The sequence below is a fragment of the Camarhynchus parvulus genome, chromosome 1 (assembly GCF_901933205.1).
Source record: "Camarhynchus parvulus chromosome 1, STF_HiC, whole genome shotgun sequence".
Taxonomy (NCBI): domain Eukaryota; kingdom Metazoa; phylum Chordata; class Aves; order Passeriformes; family Thraupidae; genus Camarhynchus; species Camarhynchus parvulus.
Genome location: NC_044571.1, coordinates 9266693 through 9287832, shown reverse-complemented (window position 1 = coordinate 9287832; position 21140 = coordinate 9266693). Strand labels below are relative to the sequence as shown.

General features: G+C 36.7%; 1 protein-coding gene across 1 annotated transcript in view; it reads right to left on the bottom strand.

The window, feature by feature from the left end:
• Nucleotides 1-19096, bottom strand: part of CFAP47 (cilia and flagella associated protein 47) — a 260858-nt gene extending 241762 nt beyond the window's left edge. The window contains 16 exon segments of the mRNA XM_030954886.1: nt 48-178; nt 1119-1363; nt 2029-2245; nt 3476-3572; nt 3677-3866; nt 4518-4670; nt 5047-5260; nt 7226-7418; nt 8083-8318; nt 8900-9033; nt 9769-9923; nt 10462-10690; nt 11846-11984; nt 14085-14200; nt 16254-16405; nt 18935-19096. Of these exon segments, the coding sequence (XP_030810746.1) occupies nt 48-178; nt 1119-1363; nt 2029-2245; nt 3476-3572; nt 3677-3866; nt 4518-4670; nt 5047-5260; nt 7226-7418; nt 8083-8318; nt 8900-9033; nt 9769-9923; nt 10462-10690; nt 11846-11984; nt 14085-14200; nt 16254-16405; nt 18935-19096 (2763 nt within the window).
• Nucleotides 19097-21140: the final 2044 nt, after the last annotated feature.

Here is a 21140-nt window from a genome sequence, read left to right as displayed (position 1 = left end):
GAAATCCACACATTTTTCCTCTCTAAAGCTGTCCCATGAATTGTTACCTTTGCAGAACATTTCAAGTTAACTGAATTTCCTTTGCGCGCATACAAGGTGAATTGTCCTGTTTCTGGAGTGCTGAACCCTGGATGCCAAACAACTTCACACTCCACATCACTATAGGGCTCCACAAACCCTAAATATATGTACATAATTGAGATGTTATAGCATACACATGGACAACTGTCAAATTACATTGTAGAATTAGAAATAACATAGGCACATAAAAGTGAAATGACTATCTATTACTGAATGTAAGCATACATTTCTTAGGTGTTGAACAGTCTGATGAATTAAGCAAAATTAGGTCTTGGATTCTCATGAGCATTGCATAATCTATTTATTAGTAACCTGCAGTAAAACACTCAAAGTTTGCTGGTATTTTTAGCCATGAATTACTCTAATAGTCAACATTGAAAAGAAGAATAAAAGAACAGACTATCTTTCTTGCAGAATAGCAACCTGGGGAAAGACCATATGCACTTTTTTGCTTGCAACTGAGTCTGAATTTGTATTAGCAGAAATATCTTTTCTCAAGAATCAGAGCACACTATTCCAATACAGTTAGCAGTTTGTTCTTTAAAAATGGAGCTCCAACATACTCCTGCAGAATATTATTTTTCAAAGAGAAGGTAAAAGCTATACACACATCTAACAAATACTGATCCATGATGCAAATGCAGACTAATTCCAGACTGAATGCCATTTATGTTACTCAACCTTCATCAACTTTTTAGCAGCTTCATTCAGTGCTTTTGGAAAATTTCCTATCCTGATGAGCTGTATGATGTTGCTGCCCCACTCTTGAAATGTCAGCAATCTGTGCTGAGAAAAATGTTTACGCAAGCACTGCTGGCTGGGCATGGAGGCAGGGAGCTGGACTGAGCGTGCATTCAGGACAGGCTTTACACAGAGAATGCTGCTGTGGTGCTAAGCTGTGACCTGACACTGCTTTTGTGACACACTGATATTGACAAAAATCTAAAAATATAGTTTGTAGCATCAGCTAAATGTTAGTCTTATTTAATACTGTTGACACATAAGATACATACACACACTGTATTTGCATAGCATACCTCTGGTTGGCTGTATAGTAAATGCAGATTTTGTATCTCCAGCTACAGGTCTCCAAATAAAGCCAGCAGGTTGGTTCCTGGGATTGCATACCCTCACAGTTCTTCTAAACTCTGTCCCTGCTAGGCAGCCAGAAACAGGACTCAAAATCACTTCCCTTCTAGACAGCTGAAGTTCAATAGGCCTTGCATGTGCAACTACCAGCACATGTCCAATGTGTTTGTTGTTTATTTTGTAACTGAAAGAGCTGTAACACAAAAATATTTCTCTCTCAATATTTTTATGCATTTGCTCTGTTACATTCAGAGTAAAATTTACCTGAAATATAACCACTAGCAAGAAAATACTTAGCAATTTAGTGTGGACACAAGACTGACGAGAAAAGTTTGCAGTTGTTTTGCATACTACTTAAATCATGTCAGAAGTGAAGATCATCCTGAAGAATGATCAGTCTCACACAGTCATTTTAACATTAGAAAACATAGAATTCATACCAGCAGACTAGAGAACAGTTATTTTATACATTTTCCCATGATCTGTATCAAAAGACCTGAGCATGGATGCAAGTGATGGAATTCTAGGCTGGAAAGACAACAGTATTTTCCATAAAAATTTCTCTTAGCAAATACACCATAATAACCAACTTTTTTTCCCCGATGCACCTCTACCTATGGAAGGCTTTTCACAGGACAGACTTTTGTTTGTTCTGTAAAATCAAAAACAATGAACAGTATTCTACTAGGAAAACTTTGCAACATAAAACTGCATTGATTATTGCAACATCACCATAGATGAGTGTACACCATTAAGAATTATCATGACTACACTTTAAAATCAGCCAGGTGATTTTTTAAAAACAAATTACTATTGCCAAGAAAATATGGAAATCAAGACAAATATAAAAAGCCTTACTTTTTAAACATTCCAGCATTGATTGTCTCAAACACAACTGGAATATGGGTTTTTGTGAGAGGAGGCACCACCTGAGACAATGGAGATGTCTCCTGCAATTCTGCAACTCCAATCTCAATTTGTATCCAAATATGAACTGACAAATTATTGATGATGTGCAGCTCTTTGGTTGTTGTAGAATACACACAAACATCACCAAAATCTATAGTAGAAGGACCTGAATTATATAAGAAATAAGATCCTCAACATTAAAAGGTAAAAGCTAATGTAAGGAAACATAACTACTAAATGCTACGACCAAACATTATAGTTCTTCAAATTACAAATTTAGACAACTACAAAAATCTTGTGGTGGAACAAATTATCACTAAAATGTGGAAGTAAATATCATCCATGTTCTGTGAGTGTTTTCAGCAGTACAAGCCAAAAGCCAGCAACATTTATTTTTTAATTCTGCTTGGTTTAGTCAACTGGTAAAAGAGGAAATCAGTGTGCTCGCTACTAACAGGACTATTAATAACCATAGATACTTCTTTTTGTTAAGCAGATATTTAAAAGTACAAATTGTTACCAATTCACTGAAAGTTTATGGATGCAACCTGTTGGTTTGCTCCCTGATGTGGCAACCATTTGATAATTCATGTCATGTGATGGTCACAGAATTACTTCACTACCTAGTTTACTGCTATCACCAGTTTTTAAGCTGGTCAATTAACTTGAGTGCTCACGGCACTAATAAAACCTCTTACAAAACTCTCAGTACTTTTTGTATTATGATGTTTATCTTGTTCTTCCTTTCCCCAAGTGTATCAGTTTACACAGCTACACTATTCAAGTTCTGGCCTGACTGAAAATTAAAAAAAGCCCAGGAAGTACTGAAAATTCTCTTTTTGCTGCAAAAAAATTTTACTGAAGAAAAGCTGACTTAAAAATGGACCTGTAGCAGTAACAGATGTTGTTAATAAGTCACTAAGAAGTTTTAGAAGGTGTTACTCCCCATCACAGAACATTATCCTGAAATTATTTTGATGGAGAATCCTGAAGTTTTAGTTTTTGTGTGCATCAATCTTCACTGTTAATTCCCAGAAATATTCGGAGCACTTCCATGAATCTTGCTGATATTAATGCTGGTCCAGGTACTACCCATTAACAAGGCCTAAGGGGATGAGCAGCTCTCACACTATGCTGTGGTGATTTCTCTGTAAGAGGTTCTGATATGAGCAGCCTTCAAAGGAAATTCTTCTTTTCCGTGTTGATACCTAATCATATCTCAGTATTTGCTGAGAATTACAAAGCTTTAGTGAAATACTACTGTAGGATATAAGCTGCCTACCAAATTAAACTGTTTTCTGTTTAGGGTGAACAATTATAATCATAAAATGTGTTACTATGCATAAGTGCTTTTATAACAACTATATGCATTTAGCAACCAAATTAAAAATCTTACCAATGAATATTTGATGAAGCTGTTTGTGTGTCAAAGTTAGACTACAATCTTCCTTCTCCTGGGCAGAAGATGGCATAGGACTAAGCCAGCTCCAAACCTGTGATAGGCACAAGACACTTCCTCAGAGCAGGAACAAAATTCTTATTATTTCTTCTATGAAAAGCACATTATGCTCACATACTACTCAAGCATTTAACTTACTCCTTTGTTTGTAGATTTAGAAACAATTTCTGCCAATTTTCGACTAGTTAACATGCAATTGTCATCTAAAGGAGGCATTTCAGGCTGTGGCTTCTCCATGGGAAAATCTGTGATTGAGATGTTTGGTGACTTAAGACCTTCAGCTGGTTTAATGCCTAAGCTCACAGGATTGTTATAAATATAAAACCGCCTACAGGGAAGGAAAAAAAAAGAATCTAAAAGTTTGAGCACTCCATGATCTAAACATTAAATTATTTAATATTTTTAAACAAAACAATTAATATTTTAAGTAGGAATATTTCATTATTTTAAAAACCCTCAAGCACAAAAATACCTTGAAAATACTTCTATTATTTTGGTTTTTATTGTAAGATAAATCTAGAGGACCAGTCAGATTAAAGGATTACATCTGCTTCAGTACACACAATTATAATAATTCATATATTGAATCTGTCACTTGGGGTGAGCTAGAAATCCTAGTTGGAAATACATATTTATTATATAAAGAGAATCCAAAACAATCAATGTTATGTTTTTTCCTATTAACCATAACCAAGTATTCTCAAAACTTGACACTTTAATTTACCTTCACTTTAAGCTTAATTTCAAGTGCCTTGCCTCTATCCCTACATTTCACCCAGGAAGTGATCTCTATGTGTCTAAATACTTGAAAACACCAGGTTTTGAATGCATTATAAATGCAAGTCCCAATATCATAAGCATATTGTCATGGGACAAATTTAGGCGTATGATCAATGCCATGAAGTTAATTCTGCACATATATTCACATATTTTGTGTATAAGCCTAAAGTATTTATTTACCCTTTAAACCAAGCCTTACCTAGCAGCCTCTCTCTATAAACGACGCTGTCTCAAATGGGAAATGAAGCGTACATAGTGTTTCTTATTTTCTTCTCTTAACAGTCGTTCAGAGTCAGTATAAGCAAATTCTGGGTCTACATAATTATATCTCTCAGTCTTTGTGAAAATAGTCCTAAATATTTCAAGAGAATTGTAGTTTCATTACACATGTATAATGATACTGGGTCTTGTTAGAATGAAAACATAATTGATTTTGATATATATGTATTTCATTTCAAACATTCTTTTTATCCCAGCTGATTATTAATATTTGACTTTGTAAAGGCAACCATAAAAATGAAATATTGCAAGTGTAATAGCTACATTTGTAGTTTCACATAAGAAAACTCAATAAATTTATGTGCAAGAGACTCAATAACACAATGAATTTTAAAGTACTTTCAGCCTGAGAAAAGCCCAGTGAACTGTCATATGAGTAACCAATCTTGATCTGCTATATGATATATATAAATGTGTGGGTTTAAATATTAGATTCACATAATTTTTACCTGTACTTTTTATTCCATTCACTAGGCCTAAGGCTGGCTGCACGGTCATTAGGAAAAGCTGTAAGTGCATCATCCTCACGATTCCTGTTTTTCCGGTGAGTATGGATTTGTGTTTGGATTGATTTAAGGATTGCCACAGGTGCTGTATCACCGAGCTGTCCTCTGCCACGAACTACAAACTGTCCAGTTTCATTGGAAATCAAGGGTGTTAGACCTTAAAATTCAAATAAAACAAACTTGAACTATTATTTTCTAAACAAAATTCAAAGTCTTGGAAAATACATCTAATTTACAATGGTCTACCCAGCAGCACGACAGTCAGTCACCCATCCCATAGTGTTTTCCTCAGAAAAGCGGGAAGAAGCCATTCACATCATGCCAAGAGCCAACTGCTACCTTGACCCGGATCACAGAAACAAAAGCCAGAGCTCAAACCAGCTGTGTCCAGCTGTGATGCTATGTCTTGCAGAGACACATCATCAGACACTCAGAGCTGCCTCCACAACACCAATCCCAGCGTCCCAAACCTTGTCTTAAGAATTGCAAACAGAGGCATGAATTCTGACAAAACCTCCCAAGCTAGAACTACTAAAAAGACAGCTCAGATTTCTTTCTATCTAGTTTTAAAAAAGCACATATAAATTAACATTAAAGCGAAAATTATGGCAGAAATAAGGTCAAACTTCAACTGCCCTTTCCTCCCTCACCTGCAAAAAAAAAAAAAATTATCATGAAACATATTTTTTACCCACTTCAGCCTTACTTTAATCCATCAACAAAAAATCAAAAACTACTTTCCATCTTCTAATCCATAGGAGTTATTACAACTTTCACTGGCCAGAAAGGCACAGTTTGCAAGAAGCTTCATTTCTGTCTCTCCCCTGCCTTCACCTGAATACAGAGACACAACTACACATACTCATTCACAGACACTGGGAGAAGGTAACAGGAAGATATAGAACCATCTAGAAAAGGATCTAAAAACAAAATCATTTTTTCTCCACACTTCAATGAAGCCTAAAAGCAAAACGTAGATACCCCTCGTAAAGTTTTTATAAACCTGGATGGTTTATAAAAATGGATCAGAACAGAACATTAATAGAGCAAATGGTAGACAAGAGCATGTAGAAAGCCTGAAAAACTTGAATACCACATTAAGTCTTTGATCCAAAAAAACCCACTTCTTCTAACTGGGTTTCTGAAGCAGGAAAACTAAAGGAGCTCTGGATTTCAAAAATAAACAAGGATATTGCCAAACTTCAGTTTCTCATCAAACCATGGTTGATAGCCACGGATCGGAAACACCTTCCAGAAAGTACCAGGAATGCCCACTGTTTATTCCAGCACTTGTAGGCAGAACAGCATTTTACCATGATTTCCAGTAACTTTCACTTTTTTCTCCCCCACAATGGAAAAAACGTTTCTTATTAGGGACTGTATCTCAAGCTGGCAGCAGCTAAAGAGAATTCAAGTTCCCTTCCTGATCTACACACAGCCACCAGTGCACCAGTGCACAGGTTAGGAGATTGCACTGGTGCTGCAGAGGCTGCAGCACATTTGAGGTTAGAAAAAAATAATGTTTGCCATGACAGGTTTATAATCCAGTGACAGCTTAGTCAAATCTACTGCAAAGCGGCTGTTTGTGGAAAACATTTGGAACACGAAGAACAAATCATAGACTAATTATTGGATATCCTGAAAGACTCTTCATGCTGGCACAGGCTTCACTGGATGGGAAGAGTCAGTGGACACAGGAGCTGTAGCAGGCTGTATGAACTGGCAAGTTCATCTGGCAGCAGTAACTTTGAATCAATGAAAAATATTCTGTTATCTTTCCTAGTTCTTCCTGTGCTTTACATATCTCTCCATTCACTCCTGAAACATCTAACACTGTAGCTTGGCATTGCTTGCAAAAACTGAACCTTATAAATGTCAGAATATCATATGATGAAACTTATGCTTTAATAGTTCAATTTTTGACACCATTTGTACCATTATTTTAGCTTTTGTTTTGCAGTCTTATTGGATATATGTTATACAACTGAGCATTCCCTCCAGTCTCAATGAGATATTACTTTTCACAAGCAAACTAAAAATAGTAAAAAAATCACTTTTAAAAGGCTAAAAATATGCTTTTAAAAGATTTTATCACTTGTCACTTACGTTTTTAGCATCTTACCAGGATTAATTGTGAATACAACGCTTGTTCGTTTAGATTTGCACACACCATGTAAGGTCAAATATATTTGATGAAAAGGTTTTGTCTTCAAAACATCTACATTATTTTTATCTACTCCTGTACCAATGATATCAATAATTTGCTTCATCTCAAATTTTCCTATTTGATGTGGAGAAAATGAAATCCTCACTTCCTGGAAAAGAAAACTCATTATGAGACATATGAGACAATAAAGAGCGAAGTTTTGTGTAATTCTCTATATGATTGAGTCTCTGAGTCACTTCTCTCCACACTTACCTCTAAGACAGGCATTCAAAACAGGGCTTGCAGAATATGCCAAGAAGCACATTAAAATTAGCAATATAAGGAAACATAAAAATGTGACACATCAAAACTCATTTTTCACTTCTGAGAGAAATCTTGTGCCCTGACTTACTGGTTGGAGACATTGTAAATGTTTACATATTTGACTTACTGTTTGCCAAGTTTCTTCCATTAAAAAAATTATCTTTCTTGAGAATTTGTGATTCACTGAAACAAATTAAAAGTATTCTTCAAAAATATTTGCATATAAATCAATCTTCTCAAATCAGCAAAATTAAAAAAAAATACAGATGGAAAAACCCTTATAAAGTTGCCTTAGTGCTCCAATCTTTTTTCCTAATTTAAAATTATATTTGTTGCTTCCTGGAGTAGGGAAAGAAAATTAAGGGACTATAAAAACAATGTATTTGGCTGATATTAAAAGCCATTGCTACTGAAAAGAAATTCCTCTAGTTTACTTTCAAAAAATTCCACTGCTAACCACTGTAAAATAATCTGCACAGTTACATAACCAAAGAGAAAGAGGGAGTTACCTTTTCAGATTTTGTTTTAATTTTTCCTCTTGCAGGAGAAACACTGAAGTGAGCAGTCTTGCGGAATCTGAACATTACTGGAAGGAACTCAGATTCATTTTTCATTGTGCATGCAACTTGTGTTTGTTCACCCAAATAACAGTCCTCAAAATTAATTACTGTTCCTGGCTTAAAAGTTAATATCACAGGAAACCCAGAACCCATCAAAGCTAAGTCCACGTAACGAGAATGACTGCCTGCATTAGACAAACACAAAAACAGGCAAACAAACAAAATCCCTCTCACATCCATCATCTCACTACCAGGAAAGTCATGCTGTAGTTGTATAGTCACAAAAACAAAATAATACTACAAACCAGTATATTTTATAATGCAGTTTTTATAAACATAACACAGAGATCTTTACTTCTAATAGCTGTTAGATAATGCACTGCCTCAATAAGAAAGTTGAGGATGAAAAAACATGGACTTGAAAATGCACAAAACTTGCTATTACAAAAGTGTTAGTGACTTGCAAATGATTGGGGGTGTTTTATTTCCCTCAAATATTTGCATTTATAATTATTATAATTTAAAATAAAGTGATAGGTTTTCATTAATGACACACATAAATCCTCTCTACTCACTGTTCAAAGAGGTTTTAGTGCATTCAAGATGCAAGTTTATTTATTTGTGTTGATATAAACAAACATACAAAACAGGCTTACCATAAAACTATTAAGACAATCAAGATTTTTTTTAAGTTTAAAAAGTCAAGATACACAGTTTCATCATCCTCATATACATTTCTGATGGTGACTATCCATTTTTAACATACTTGTGGTTGCTGTGGCACCACCACTGAGGTTCTGCAGAGAGCCACCTCTCTTCCCAGCAGTTTCAAATCTCAGAAACACGACATAATCTTGAACTGGTGATGCGTCATTCACTTCAAAGTCTCTTTCAAATTTTCTGGAAGAGTCACAATCTCAAATTAAAAGATGGTAAAAAAAAAATAAACCTCCAAACCCACAAAAAAATCACGACGTGTTTTTGACATCCAGTCTGGCTTCTTTGTTGTCATAACAGCTTGAACAAATTACCTTTATACTTCCCTTCAGAAAATGCAAATAATAACAAATTTAAGCTCATCAATATATGTGTGCTTATTATATTGGTAATTTGATAGCTTTTCTAGCCTTCAACAGTTTTCTAAACTAATATCACATGCATAATAACTACCTGTACTGGATTTAAGTAAGGGAAAATGGCAAGAGGGCATTTGCTTTTTCTTTTTCTCATCTAAGAAGAAATGTTTCTTTATGTTTAGTTTTGGCTTTTGTTTTGGGTTGGATTTTTTTTATGAGATGACAGTTCTCCGAAATGTTTTACTCTCTTGATGCTTAATATGCAGCAAAATCAAATAAAATTCTTATTCTCACAAAATCATCTTAACCAATTTTTGGTCCAAATATACACTTAGGGTATTATAAAACATAAAATCATAGAAACACTTCAGGTTTTACTTTCTTATTTGCAGAATCACAACAAGAAACTTATTTTAACACACATAAATACATAAGAAATAACTCAGAAATAATTTGCAGACAAATTAATTCAAAATTTTCTCTAACACAGCTCTTGCAAAACAGTGTAGACCAACCAGCTTGTGAATGTGTGTGCATTTAATTCGTATCACTCACTCACTCTGGACTAAAGCAGACTGTAATCAAAGATTTTTCATAAGGCTCTAAAGTTCCTTGATTGGGAGCACACAAGATCAAGGTGGAAACATCTACATCTTTAGTTTTCAGGCTTAAGTCATGTAAAACAGCATCTGTACTCCCCTGAAGATCTGTCCCCTAAAAAAAATTCAAAATATTGAATATTTTGATATTTGATAATTGAATATTTTGATATTCAGAAGTTTGTTCTGCTTTCCCTTTTGTGTTTGTTTTTATTCCTACACACACATTTTCACATATAACAAATAGAATGACATAACACAGAAAATGGCAATCACATAGTTACACAGCACATGGCTAATTAACCAAATTTTAAATCAATTTCATGTCAATGTCTTGAATTCTCTTTTTTAAACATGATTCTCAGATTATTTCACTATCTGAGAAAAACAAGTGAAATCACAGATCATTACCATCTTAGAGCTCAAATTTTATTTTGGTAACTCCTACTAAATAATAACTGAAAAACTCAATTCTAGGGTTAAATTGAAATAACAAACGTATTGGTTGGACAAGTGTTTCAGAAAGCCTATTGACAAGGAAATAGTATGACATAGTAAACAATACTAGAAGACAAATGTTGAGAAATAAAAAATGCAAAAGCAGAAATGAAAACAAGTTTTCAGCTAAAAGAAGAACCAGAGCAGTTTCTTACCATCTCTCCTCCAATGGCATTGTCTTCCAGTACTGCTACCCAATCCATACACTCAGGGCTTTCATTATATAAATATATTTGTTCTGTCTTTGAAGTCCCAAAGTAAAGAGGTCCAAAGTTAATGCACTTCAGTACTTTTCCACAATTCACTCCAAGAACTTTAAGAACTTGTTCAACCACAACACCTTTGACCCATACTTCAGCGCAGCCACGACTTTCCAGCTCCACTCTGCCAGTAAGAGCAGCAAGAGGTTATGTAGAGAAGAGTTAGAAATAATCAGTTTGGTTAGTTTGCTTTGTATTAGAATCTGTGCCAAAAAGAAAAAAATTGCCCAATCCAAGCATTCAAATCACTGGTTTTCCATAGATAAACTAAGTGTGAGAGCAGGGCAAGTGAGCATGTCATAGACAATGCCCTAACAGGAATACCACCAGTCAGGAAAAATCACACATTACATGATGGGAGTTTTGGTTTTGATTTTGACTTTTTTTAAATGTTTGAAATGACAGAAGTAACAACTACAAAGAATCAGGAGGTGTCCACAGACCAAGAGACACTGCTCTTATCCCTCAGAGTCTTTGTATCTAAATACCAATTTTAGTATATAACAGCTAATTTTCTTGTAGGGAACAGGAGCTAGAAGTTCATCTGAATAAGCATGAAAGAACTGCAGCTACTTCTGCCCAGAAGCTTGATCTTGATGATTCCAAAAATCACCAAAACAAAACACCCAACAAATTCCCACGCTGCCCAAAGAGGTCGTGGACTCCCCACCCCTGGAAGTGTTCAGGGACAGACTGGACGTGGCTCTGAACAACCTGGTCTGGTGGAACGTCCCTGACCATGGCAGAGGGGTTGGAAATACAGGATTTTAAAGTCCCTTCCAAGCCAAACCATGCTGGGATTCTAGGATTCTGTAAGATATGCATTAAAAGCAATCTACTCCAGTGTTGCAAATACATTCCCTCCAGTGAAAATAAATATTCCCAATGACACCAGAATGTTTCTGAGACTCCTGAAATACATAGAGTTAAAAGAAAACATGCAGTTGCAGAAGGTAAGAAAATTAAGGATGACAGGATGTGCAGAAAGGTAAAAGATACAAAAGCTCCTTGTTATTTTTATTCTGAGAAGTGTGCAAACATCCCAGATCATTACAAATTATGGAAGATTTTTATTAACCCAGCCAGGTATACAATTTACGCATTACTTTTCTGTGGAGATACTGTAACAATCAAATTAATTTAATAAAACTAAATGTTAAAGACAGCAACTGAAACTTAGGAACTTAATTTTTTAGATCAACATTCATAGTAAAGAGTCGAATTAATAACAGACAAAAGCAGAATTTACTGAGCTGTATTTCTTCAGTCATACACTCACTTCATCACTTCTTTGATGACTCCAGGCACATCTGTGCAGACATCCACTCGAATTTTCCTTGCAGATTTTGGCTTTACGACTCCTCTGACAGGTTTTATGTTAAGCAGGACCACCCCATCATATGATATTTTAAATACACCTAAAAAACCCCAGAGCAATCAACAGCATGCTATACAATATAAAGCTGTAGATTTATATGCTTCTATTACACACTTGAAATTATACAACACATAATGCAAATGTTCACAAGCAGTTTATCTTCCTATGAAAACAGGAAACATAGACTTAACCTTTTTACAAGGTGTTTCTAAGCAAGAGTAGATCATAATTTCCAGGTTTTCTATAATTATTACACCCACATGTCCAATTCCATTTTTTTCAGCTGTGATTGTAACAGGAAAGGTACTAACATTCCAAAAAAAAAGCGACTATATCATGAAGTAGCTGTAAATAACACCTGCAAGTTATTTACAGCTACAGATGCCAAAAAGTTAAGTGCACGCTGCAGGGTAACAACAGTTCCTATTATTTGGTCCACACCCAAGACAAGTTACTGCAGAAGAGAACAGTAAATATTTCTAGGTTATACAAATATTTTTTAAAATGTGAAAAAACCCAGTATTTAACCAACAACATTATCTGACATTATATCATTAAAAAAAAGAAATTGCTTCAAATGTACAAAAAATGCACTCTTGGATTTAATATAAAAGACAATCTCTGATGTGAGATCAGAAGCAGGACCAAAGGACTCCTTCAGTGCATAGAAAGACAGGTGAAATGCAATCCTTGAGTCTCAGGCCAGCACAGAGCATCTCCTGCTCACAGAGTTTACATGCTGCCTGTTACTGTGACCTGTTGTGTTATGACTTACAGAGCCTGCAGAAACACAGATTCAGCTGCTCTTCCCTCATCTGTCCCCAAGACATCCTTTACTAACCATCACTTTCTTTCTGATTTTCATCCAATCCTATAAAACTCCACCATGTAGCCTGCATGTACCATGCAACTGAGTTTATAACTAGAAACAGTTCCCTACACAATATGAAAAAAACATAATTATCATACAACTTAGCTGTAGGTATATATATCTAGAGAGATATATATATAGATATAGATATATATATATATATATATACACACTGTAGGTTGTCTCATTTTAAAGTATTAATTTAGCATATATGAGAAAGACCCAATTATATAAACAACATACTACATCTTTAAGAAGAACTGGCTAGGAAAAACATCCGCAATTATTTCTCCATTTACTTTATGGAAAAAAAAATTAAAATATTTGCTTCTGAAAAGCAAAGATTTGCTTCTGAAAAGATTCTTCTTAATCTAGACAGAAATTTGCTTTTTTTTATTTTGTTTTTTTTTTACTATTGCAACTCTGTGTTTCTGTAATCATGTTATTTTCTCTTGGTACAATATTTCATATGAAAACCTAGGGGAGAAATCTTCCTACAACTTTGGCCTAAAGCAAAGAAAAAGAGAGCCTTTAATGTAACAAGCAGCTGTACAAATGAGGAACAAAAATAATTAACTGCCTTAAATTTGTTGTTTGAAACTCAGCATAGTTGCTACCCTGCCTCTGGAGAAAGGTATTTGCAACTCTCTCCAGTGCAAAAGGCAGTCAAACAGGTTATCTGGATCACATAAGCATTCTTAAACTCCTTTGTCCATGTTTCTTACTCTCCTTGGAATAGCTGCTGACAGAAATTTAAGGATGTGCCTGTTGTAAAAGCTGCAGGATTTCAAAAGCTATGGCAGCAAGATAAAAGGCCTCTCATTATCTTCTAGCAACAAATACAATTCAATTCCCATCACAGAGGATTTCAGCTCAGAAAGTTCAGGGACTTGCTGTTGTTTATTCAAGAGACAGGTCTGGGGATCACAACAGCACAAAGCAAGAGCAGATGTGATTTGCTACTGTCTATGCTGGGCACACTAAGGCAATGAGCAACTATTATTTCTACATCTTCCAAATGGGATTCAAAAGTAGAGAAATCACAAAATTTTCAAAGTTCTAAAGTATTTTTTCTTTCCTAAATGGCAGTGTAGTACTGGCTACATAAACAGTGAGCCATGTACAACACCTGCAGCTAGAATACTCATCATCTGCATAACCCAAAATCCAAGTTAATTGCTACTTGGTCACTGAAGTATTGACTTGCATAAAATATTTTTTTTCAGTAAAAAAAATATTTGTATGATTTAATGCATACTAAATATTTACCTGCAATTGTTCCACGGTTAGAAATACTAATCTGTTTAGTAACTAGTTTACTGTTTGCAATCATTTCACCAAAATCAACCTCTGACTGTATTTCCAGATCACAGTATGGAATCAATCTGCAGAGAAAAGACAACATATTATTTCCCAAAACTTGAAAATATCTTTGCATTTTCAAATAAATTTGATTAAGCACTGCAGTGGAAGAGAGTTCTCTTTTTGTACTAGTTATCCTATCAAGGTTTTGGCAACTCACTTCAGCTCTACAGTATACACAAGGGAAGATCTAAGAGAGAGGTACTTATCTATCAGCCTGTTTAATGATTCAGTACTCTAAATTTAAAACAATATAGCTATAAATGATTAGTCAAAATTGAATGCACACATTTCTATTGCATCTTTACTTCATTACAGTATTTTAAGTAAAACTATCCTGAGTTAGTTGCATCAAAAAATAAGACCAAATAATTCATCACAATTCATTATGAGCTGCCTGAACTAAAAGCAGAGAAGTAATTCCAGTTTACAGTTTTGTGTTTGAGACATACTTTATGTGACTTCAACAACAGACAGAAGTGGGTAATGACACAAGACATGAGCTACTTTTATTATTTACTTAAGAACCTCAGCCAGTGAGATGACATCACTGTATTGGGTACTTTTTAGCCAAAATGGAAAGATCATGCCTCAGGAAACTTGTATTTTAAAGACTCCAATTTTTAATACAATGACACCTGCGATCTCACATAAACTGTTTCAAATCAATTGGAATTCTACATCAGCACATCAGACTATTTCCTTTTAGCCACAAATAGGAACCTGTAGGAGCAATTCCATCTCCTGATCTGTGTCACATACAGTACAGAAGAAATAATGGACAAGAAAAATAAATATAATAGGTCAAGCAAGGTAGACCCTGCCCAAATACTCTACTGCATAAAGGGATGGGGAGGGGGAAGGAAGGGACAGAGAAAAAAAATTAATCAATAAATGTCACAAGAGAATTTGTTTTCAGGAGTTGCAATACACTTTTTAATTCTCTTTGATAATTAATTGTAATGTAAAAAAAATTTAATAAATTCTTGAAACACATGATGCTAGACCAGCAGAATGTGGCAAAAAAATGAAAAAAAAATAGTAATCAGCTATCAAAGCTAGAGTACATTCAAAACAATTGTAAAAATTTTACTTTCCAAGTATCCAGACATTCTTACAAGAAGCTTTATTGGAAGAATGAAACAGAAGTATTTCTCCTCTCAAGATACAAGTAGTTCCTTTCCCAAGTGGACAGAAATAAGCATACATCCTAAATGCAATGAGATTTTCTAATAGATACAGACCTGCAAAAAGGAGGTAGTTTTGTTAAAAGGTGTGGGGTTAGAGTTTTAACACAGTGTCAGGTTTATTTTTTTGCTTTGGTTTGTTGGTTGGGGTTTTTCCATGAAGCTGGAATTTACTGCTTTTGCATGACACAAAACACATTTTGTAAAATGCTGATTAAAAAAATCATAAAGTATACTTGCTTTTCCAAGCACGCAAAAAAATAATTATTAAAACCTGTCAGTGTTTCCCCTGCAAAAGACACTTAAACATGAAGATATGAAATTCTTTAATTTATTGCAATTCCTTTCCAGAAAGGAGTCACCAGTAGCATTATCATCCTAAGTGGCTTTACCTGCACAATACTGGTCTGATAAAAATTTCAAAAAATCCTTGAACAAGTGACATTGCTCTAAAACATGCACTGTATTTTTAGAATTAGGCAAGATATGTTTCACTATAATCTAGATTTGTAACTGTTATGGACAATTACGGTAAAGTGTTCTATATCAGTGATTCAGTATGAACAGAAGATGTTAAGAGTAGTTGTTGACATGTCTAATAATACAGCACTCAAAATTATCAACATTATCATAACAAAGTTAGAATAAGGCAAAACTAAAAATTCAGACTCTCTATGATTTTAGAGGGGTATCACCCCAATGAATTTCTTAACCATGTGCTGCTCGGAAAAAAAAAAATAAGTATCTTACTTTTCTAAGAAAATTTACTGTTTGTTTTCTATGCAATTGACAGACTAATTAGAAAGCCATAACTGACATGCAGAAGTAAACTTTCCACAACATTAAACTGCAAATATTAACAGCAGCTCATGAACTTTAAATATCATACCCAAGCACGGGGATATGAACTATGTCATCATCTACTAAAAGAGTTAGTTTATCATGAAGATTTTCTGCACACTTGGGAGTATATTCCACAGCAGCTTTAACTTGAAGTCCAGATGCAAGGAGTTTTTCTGGATTTTCCACAATCAATTTAAACTGCAATTTAAAAAAAGAAAAAAAGTGTTACACATTTCCCGATTAAGGAGGATATGCATGTAGTTCATTTTCAGAAGAACACAAAGATTGATTTAAAACTTACCATGGACTTATATGTAGGATTTTATAATTTCAACTCCCCTATTTATTGTTCAGACTTTTTAGAGGAAAAGTGAAAGACAGAATGAATTAGCCAAATTTTCTAGTCTTTCCAAGACAGCTACAAAAAAAACCTTCTGTAGCAACACAAAATTAAATCAGCTATTACTCAGTGAAGAATATTTTTAGTGCCTGAGAACCTGAGAAAATAATAAGGATTAAGTCTCAGTTCAAAGCAGCAACAAAAGGGGAGAAGGTAAGAGTTTCTTCTAGCTCTGATTGACATCAACAGAAAGTCTCACTGTTCATTGAAAATCTGCTTAAAAAGCCCAAGGCACCTCCAGTGCTGGGAGTCAAATGAAAGAAAAAAATCCAGAAGGATGGAAAGCACTCTTTCCTCTCTCAAAAAAATTATACTGGACTTGTTGTCAGCAAGCATCTGTTTACATAAAACACCTCCCACACCTTTACTTGAACAGAAGAAACAAGTAACCCAGCAGCACACAGAGGGAAATCCAGCATTTCCCACATTCCTAGAAAAGCCTCAAAGTAAATCTAGAACTTCTCTGGTGGTTCAGTCTCCTTAAAATTCACATTACCCCATGCACAGTGGGCTTCTGCTCTTTATGTCCAGTTTAAATATGTTTTATTTTTGAAAGACATGTGTCTTCCCAGTATTCTCTAAGTTTTCTGTTCTAGTTTATGTTTTAAACATAATTTACAACTTGCTGTTTCTGTTGCCCGAGCATCTCCTTCTATTCCTTTAGAATCCTCACAGCAGTAGAAATACTCAGCTAAAGGAGATTCATGTCATGCACATCATGATTATGGGCTTGATATTGAAAGAATAGCCATGTTTTAATTCTGAGGTGTGTAGAATCTATCTGCTCTCTAAAAAGAATTAAACATCCAAGCATATTCATTTTATACAAGGCAAAATTAGTATTTTGTAGTAGGAATATTCAATGAAGCCTATAGAAAACTGCTTGTGAGCTTTATTCGTTGGAAGGCATTTCTTGGCCATGCACTATGACAGCTGAGGGAAGGTTATTTTTCAGTGCTGGCACTCTGTGCATGTAATGCACCAGAATGTATTTCAGAGGAGTCCTACACTTCAGAGCCTTGTAATCACAGACAGCAACACCAGGTCTGGGAATGAGAAGGGTCAACACAACAGACCTTTCTGGAGCTGAGGGTGTGAATTGGAATCCTGTCCCCTAGCTGTCATCTTGGTAAATCTCATGTACAATGCCATAAAAATACACAGCAAAAGGCAAGAGTTGATCACAGAGGGAAACACCACAAAACTATGATTCAGTACCCTTTTCTCTTTCCTAAAACTGACTCTGCCTTTCTGCTTCTGGAGCACATGAAAAATTGATAAGGCTGATGAAAAGTAACAAAACAGAATAAGCACAGCCCTACCAAATCAAGCAATCTCAACAGTTTCCAGCTCATTCTTATTAAACTGTAGTCTTCAGTTACAGTTTTTAGTAAGAATCAAGCTGCCACTCTCACCCTCAAAAAGAAAGGCTCACTACCCAGATAGTGAAATTACCCAAGGTACTTCAATTGTCTGAAAATCAGATTGATGACTATCCTGAATTATTCATAGTTCAAGCTGCTATGAACAAAAGGCAACATCAGCTTCTGTTCAACTCCTGATGCCAGTTCAACCCAACCTTTTTATCTGAATTTTGGCATAATTTAAAAACAATAAACCAATAACCACAGCAGGCTTTTGCTGGAGCCACATGGGTTACAAGGACTCAACTGGTTAGAATTGTAGAGATGCGTTTGCCTTCAAAAGGCCTGGACATGCAATGACTCTTCCAGAATTTATCAGATGTTATTAATAGCAATCATACTATCTTCAGAAAAGATTGCAAACCTCCTCTTTTCTGAGAAAGCTTAAACCTCCTCTTTTCTGAGAAAGCTCTGAGAAACCAAGCACCCCAAGGGGACTATTCCAGTCAAAAAGGTATACAACTTAGAAACGAGGTAAGAGAGCTGTCACTTCCCAGATTTGGTGTTCACAGCACAGCAAAGTGACTCATTTTTACAGAATGTTCCCTGGAATTATGAGAAACTCATGGACTTCTTGCGGGATGAATTCTGGAGTGCGCAAAGCAGTATTTGGGACTTGATCACAGAACCACTCAGGCTGGAAAAGACCTCCAGCATCATCAAGTCCAACTGTTAATGGCTGATGTAGTAAGGAAAGCCTATTTATTTGTAGTGAAACTATGGATTTTAGAAAGAAGGAAGCTCTCTCTAAACTGCTCACAGCTTCAGGAGAACAGAGAACCGGGAAGCTCAGGGTTCTCTTGGTTCTGCCTCTGTTCCCGCAGGCTGGAGCGGTGCGAGGCCGCTGCTCGCAGAGAGGCGGCCGCGGGCACGCCCCGCGCCTCCCTCGCGGCCGGCCCTCACCTGGGGCTCCTGTGGCGGCAGCAGCCGCAGGTGGCAGGCGCCCGCCCGCAGGTTCTGCACGGTGACCGCGGCGCGGTAGGAGCTCCCCGGCACGGCGTCGGTGAAGCGCAGCTCGGCCGGGGCGATGCGCACCCCGCACACGTCCCGCCATCGCTCCGCCATGGCCTGCCCGGCCGCCCGCTTAGCAACGGCCGCCTAGCAACGGACGCGGGAAAACCAACCAATGGGAGCAGGAGGCGCGGGCGGGCTCGGGTGAACTCGGCTCGGTTCGGCTCTGTCCGGCTGGCTTCGGCTCTGTCCGGCTGGCTTCGGCTCGGTCCGGCTGGGTTCGGCTCGGTCCGGCTGGGTTCGGCTAGGTCCGGCCGGGTAGGGATGGGCTCGGTCCGGCCCGGCCCGGCCCGGCCCGGTGACACAGGACCGTGTTCAGGTGGAGTCTCAGTGTCTCCAGACAGGGGGATTTCTTGCCCTCACTGGGCAGCTGTTCCAGTGCTCCGGCACCTTCGACATAAAGTTCTCCCTCCTGCTGAGGTGGAACTTCTTTTAGTTATGGCCGTTGCTCCTCGTTCTGTCGCTGTGTACCACTGAGGACTCTGTGACCGCCCTCTTGGCGCCACTTTGAGATATTTATGTGCATAAATGAGATCTGCTCTGAATCTTCTCTGCAAACTAACCAGGTCGAGCTCCTGCCATCCCTCCTCATAAGAGATGTTCCAGACCCCTCATGACCTCTGTGGTCTCTGCTGCACCCTCTCCAAGAGCTCCTTGTCTTTCTTGCTCTGAGGAGCCCAGGCCTGGACGCTGCAGATGTGCCACCGGGGCCAAGTTGGGGAGGATGCCCTCCCTCCATGTGCTGGCCACGCTCCTCCCAGCACAGCCCAGGATGAGATTTACCACTAAGGAGATACCTGATGTGAAAAACGCCAATCACTTGTTTTTTAAAAAAAAATTAAAAGTTTAATAGAAATAAAATGGTTATAAAAATAGTAATACAATTAGAGTAATAATAATTTGGACAAATTGAATTAGGACAATATGAGACAATAGAAACAAAGAGTTACGGACAGTCCGGGTACCATTTTCTGGGCAGCACAAGCCCAAAAAAGGACCCTGTTAGCAAAGGATTAACCCTTAAAAACAAGAGCCTGTTGCATATTCATACACTTCATACATGATGCATAAATTCCATTCAAACAAAAGATTCTGTCTGGTCATCATCATCTTCTTCCTCTGAATCCTAACAGCACCTTCGAGGTGGGAAGAAGTTCATTTCTTCTGATAAGAGGGCAATAAATTCTTTTTCTCTGAAAGATTTAGGTATCCTGTGGCTGCTATCTTGCTGCAACTCCTTTCTTGAAAAAAAGTATCTTACATAGCACAGTTTCTTTTTTAACATTTTGTTATAACCTAAAACTACATTTAACACACTACTTAAGAAAATTAATACAGCATTACTTTCTACCACAACATATATAATATTCGTTTTAATATTTGCAAAAAGCCAGTCATAAAATATGCTTTTTTCACACCTGAGCAATGCCCACCTTGGGGCTTAGGCTCGGGGCTGTCCAGCTCATCCCGTCTGTCACCCCAGGTATTCCCTGCCATGGGTGCCACCCCAACAGCACCCTGGGACAGTGACAGGTGATACGGACATGTGTGCCCTGGGTTTCTTAAAGATAGAGTGCACTGAAATAAAAACTGCCTGGTCACTCTTCTGGGCCTCCATGTGAATCACAGCAGGGCCTATGCAGAACTACAGCAGGCACTGTGAGAAATGTGTATTTTATGATTGGCTTTTTGCAAATATTAAAATGAATATTATATGTGTTGTGTTAGAAAGTAATGCTGTATTAATTCTCTTAAGTAGTGTGTTAAATATAGTTTTAGGTTATAGCAAAATGTTAAAAAGAAACTATGCTGTGTAGGATACCTTTTTTATAGAGAAAGAACTTGCATTGAGATAGCAGCCACAGGACACCTAAATCTTTCAAAGAGAATTTACTGCTCCATTATCAGGAGAAAGGAATTTCTTCCTGCCTCGCTCAGGAAGGATGACGCCGCTAGGATTCAGATGAAAAGTTGACACTGACCAGACAGAATCCTGTGTTTGAATGGAATTTATGCATCATGTATGAGGTGTATGAATATACAACAGGTTATTGTTTTTAAGGGTTAATCCTCTGTTAACGTGTGTTCTTTTTCAGGC